We start from the raw sequence: 3,722 nt of genomic DNA, 5'->3' as shown, positions 1-3,722 counted from the left end.
TATATTTTTATATTATAAATTCAAGTTGTATAAATATAAAGAATATCAGTTTGCTTTAAAAAATATTAATTATTTAATTTTTTTTAAACTAAAATTTGATAATAGATAATCCAGTTTAACTTGATTAAATTTGTAAAGGCATATCATTTATATAATAGAGTTAAATTATTATCTTCATTCTCTTAATTCTTTATTATATATATATAAAAAAAAACTAATAATATATAAATAATGACTATCAAAATAAAACGACACCGAAGTATGCCTGTATTCTTTACCATCCAAAGATAAAAATAATGGGTAAGCATTCATTCATTGCATTACAAGGCCCCGATGGCGAGTAAGCACTGTATTGATGAAAGGCCAAACTCCTAAACTTTAATAAGTCTGATTTTGATGATATGGAAATGTATCTCACAACATATCACAAGGTTTCTTAAGAAAACTTTGCCAGATCCTTGGTCCCTGGAAAGGAAGCCTGCATGTGCTAAAATGTTAGAAGTAAAAGTCTTTCTTTTTTTTTTTTCAGAAAAAAGTAAGAGTCAATTTAACAAGGGATGAGATATCCAACGCGCATTGATAATGATTCATATTTCTTGGAGAAGCACTGCAGAAAAAGTTCATTGTTATATATTAAACCAAACAAATCATGGATAACTGAATCATCAAAAGAATGGAGGCAAATCACAAACTTTTTTACAAAGGAAAAGGAAAAAACTCCAACAGTATTCATATCAAATCGATTCTGCAACTTTCTAAAGATGGTTCACTGCTTTAAGTAGATTAGTTGGTAACAAGTACTCATCGATCAAACCAAACAGGCATAAAGAGGAAAGACATCAGCTTTATCCCTTGTTGATCTAAACTATCAAAGCCAACCAAGAAAGGGATTATTTGGCAATACGCAGTAACGTACAAATATATGAACCATATGTAGGACAATTATAAGATCGAACCAGGAAATCAAATGATATAATCTGACCACTCTGAGATGAAAGAAGTATGATCCATTGATTCTCCAGGAAATTCCTCATGTTTAACTGGGGTTTCTTTTCCTCCCACCAACCTTGCAGGATTTCCCACTGCTGTGGTCCGAGGGGGCACATCAATAAGTACCACAGAGCCTGCTCCAATCTTTGCACCTTCCCCAATATTGACATTTCCAAGAATTGTGGCACCCGCTCCGATCAATACTCCATCTCCAATCTTGGGATGTCGATCCCCCAATGCCTTCCCTGTTCCTCCAAGTGTAACATGGTGCAAAATGGAAACGTTGTTCCCAACCACAGCAGTTTCACCAATCACCACACCAGTTGCGTGATCAAATAGTACCCCCTTTCCAATCTTTGCCGCTGGATGTATATCAATAGCAAAAACATCAGAGATTCGAGACTGCAAAGCTAGTGCCAGTGGCCTACGGGATTGAGTCCACAACTTGTGAGCAACTCGATGAGCCTATTTCAAGAAGACGAATAAAAACAAGAAAGCAAGCGTAAATTCTTGCTTGCATTAGTAATTCTAAAAAAGGATAAGACAAAATTTCAAACCAATTTGCGCAGGTTAAACATTCTCAATTTCAAAGTGAGGTAAATTTAGGTTATATACCTGGCAAGCCAAGTATCCTTTGTAATTGAGAAGGCAGTGCGAGAACGATATGCAAGCAGGGTCCCGGACGCGGGCGGCGCGAAGATCAGCGACGGCAGCGGCGCGGAGAGAAGGGTCGGAGGAGAAAGTGTTAAGGAATAGATCGTAAAGGAGGGTGGAAAGAAGGGTAGAGGAGCAAAGCTTGTTGCCTAAGTGGAAGGCAAGAGATCGCTCCAGCGAGGAGTGAGAGAGGATCGTGGAGTAAAGGTAACTAGCCAAAGCCGGTTCCGACTCGGCGTCGCGGCGGGCCTCGGCTTTGATCTGGGTCCACACCCAGGCCTCGTCGTCGTCGGCTCTGTAGTAGTCATTCGCCGGTGTCCGTGGCGGAGAGGGGCTGCGGAGCCCGCCGGCAGGCATCAGTCTTTCTTAGGTGGTGAATGGAGGGAGAGATTTGTAGATGCAAACAGATGACGAGGGCTGTAAGAGAAATTATTGAGCCACTCTGTGCGTTATAGCACAACAGATCTTATCTTTTTGCAAGGGTGGATTATTGTAAAGTCTCCGGAATTTACCATTATTTATCGATTTCCTTCTCCTATTTTAGGGAAAATTATAAAAAAAAAAATATTATTTTTAAATAAATATCATAAATAACCACCCAATTTTTTAAATGTCTCATAAAAATTATAAATTTTAATTTATTTTATAAAAATTACTAAATTTTTATTTAAAAAATTAAAAAACACAGGGCTTTTTTTTTTTTTTTGTGGTCTTTTTACGGTGAAACCTCCAATTAAGGCTCCCAACAACAGGGTGGCCACAACATCTTCTGATTTATTTCTTTTTGTCTTTTATGCAATCACTTTTCACGTAGTGGCTCAAGACGCGTATAAATATATGTAAATCTTTAAAGAAAAAGGACCGACTTCTTTAAATGGTCCCATTTCCTTCTTTTGTCATTCTGCTACTTATGGAAGGAACGTGTCCGAAATGGAAACTTTTGAGGGGTTCTCCAACGAATGACTTGGATTGTAACGTGATTTAAATATGTGAATTATAAAAAAAATATATATGTATGTGGAATAAATAAAAGTTGATAAGTTTATTAAAAATAAAATAAAATGATTGTTAATTTAAAAATATAATTAATAAAAAATTTTAAAAATATATAATAAATGTTTAATATTTTGAATTAATTTAAAATATATTTATTTATATTAAAATAATTAGTTAATTTATTAATTATTTTTAAACTCATTCAATTTAATTAAGTTTCCAGAGAAAAGTTTAGTTAATACTCTAAATATTTGATATGCCTTTATTTTTTAAATTGTTAGCCAACTAATTTATTTCTTGAGCAAATAATATTAATGATAAAAAATTATAAAATGTGTTTAATTTATTTTAAATTTATTTTTTAAATAATAATAAAAATAAATTTAATTAAAATTATATACTTAAAATAAGTGACATGGTTATACCTAATAAAAGAAAAAATTATTTTATAATATGAGCAAAATGAAATTTCAATGATAACAATACAATTGGATAAATTGTAAAAGGTTATTTCATTTTTGTCTCTAATTTTCAATGTATTACAATAAAATTACTTAATTTTAAATCTATTTCCAAAAAATTCTTTTCCCCTATAATAATCGATTTTCCGATTATGATGTTGATATGATATCACGTTTCTTTTAAAAAACATATGAATAAACAAAATTGCCCCCGGCCACTAACTTTAAATCTATGCTAAAATGTATATATATATATATACACACCAAGGACGCATTGGGGATCAAAAGGGGATGAGTTAACAGGGAAGAAACTACAATATAAATCTTGAACAATATATAAATAACTAAAAAAATAAACAAAATGCACAGAAAAATAAAATCTTCATAAATGAAAATTAAATTTGTAAATTAAAGATTAAATATATATATTCAACAGGTGGCAGAGCCAGTCTATTATGAATATATATACTTATCAAAAATAAGCGTGAATTTTAAATATGAATATACATGTATATATTCAATAGGCGATAGAGCCAGTCCGTTATAAATATATATACGTATATTTATGCAAAATAGGCGGTTGAACCAACCATATGCATGCAAAATAAATTTGAAATTTTG

General features: G+C 32.2%; 1 protein-coding gene across 1 annotated transcript; it reads right to left on the bottom strand.

The window, feature by feature from the left end:
* Positions 1-752: 752 nt before the first annotated feature.
* LOC110639616 (serine acetyltransferase 5) lies at positions 753-2,136 on the bottom strand. Its single transcript, XM_021790642.2, has 2 exons — positions 1,606-2,136; positions 753-1,455 (listed from the first exon to the last, which is right to left on the bottom strand). The coding sequence occupies exons 1-2, from the start codon at positions 1,999-2,001 to the stop codon at positions 964-966; spliced, it is 888 nt and encodes a 295-aa protein (XP_021646334.2). The 5' UTR covers positions 2,002-2,136; the 3' UTR covers positions 753-963.
* Between the last annotated feature and the right edge of the window lie 1,586 nt (positions 2,137-3,722).

Source organism: Hevea brasiliensis, chromosome 4 (genome assembly GCF_030052815.1).
Source record: "Hevea brasiliensis isolate MT/VB/25A 57/8 chromosome 4, ASM3005281v1, whole genome shotgun sequence".
In the NCBI taxonomy this organism is placed as follows: Eukaryota; Viridiplantae; Streptophyta; class Magnoliopsida; order Malpighiales; family Euphorbiaceae; genus Hevea; species Hevea brasiliensis.
The sequence above is the reverse complement of the archived record's forward strand: the minus strand, read 5'-3'. Positions and strand labels throughout refer to the sequence as shown.

Bases quoted from the DNA above. Each gene is read 5' to 3' on its own strand.
- LOC110639616 (XM_021790642.2), bottom strand. From the start codon at position 2,001: ATGCCTGCCGGCGGGCTCCGCAGCCCCTCTCCGCCACGGACACCGGCG. The intron at 1,456-1,605 runs GTATATAACCTA...TTCTTGAAATAG, and splicing joins AAGGATACTTGGCTTGCCAG to GCTCATCGAGTTGCTCACAA.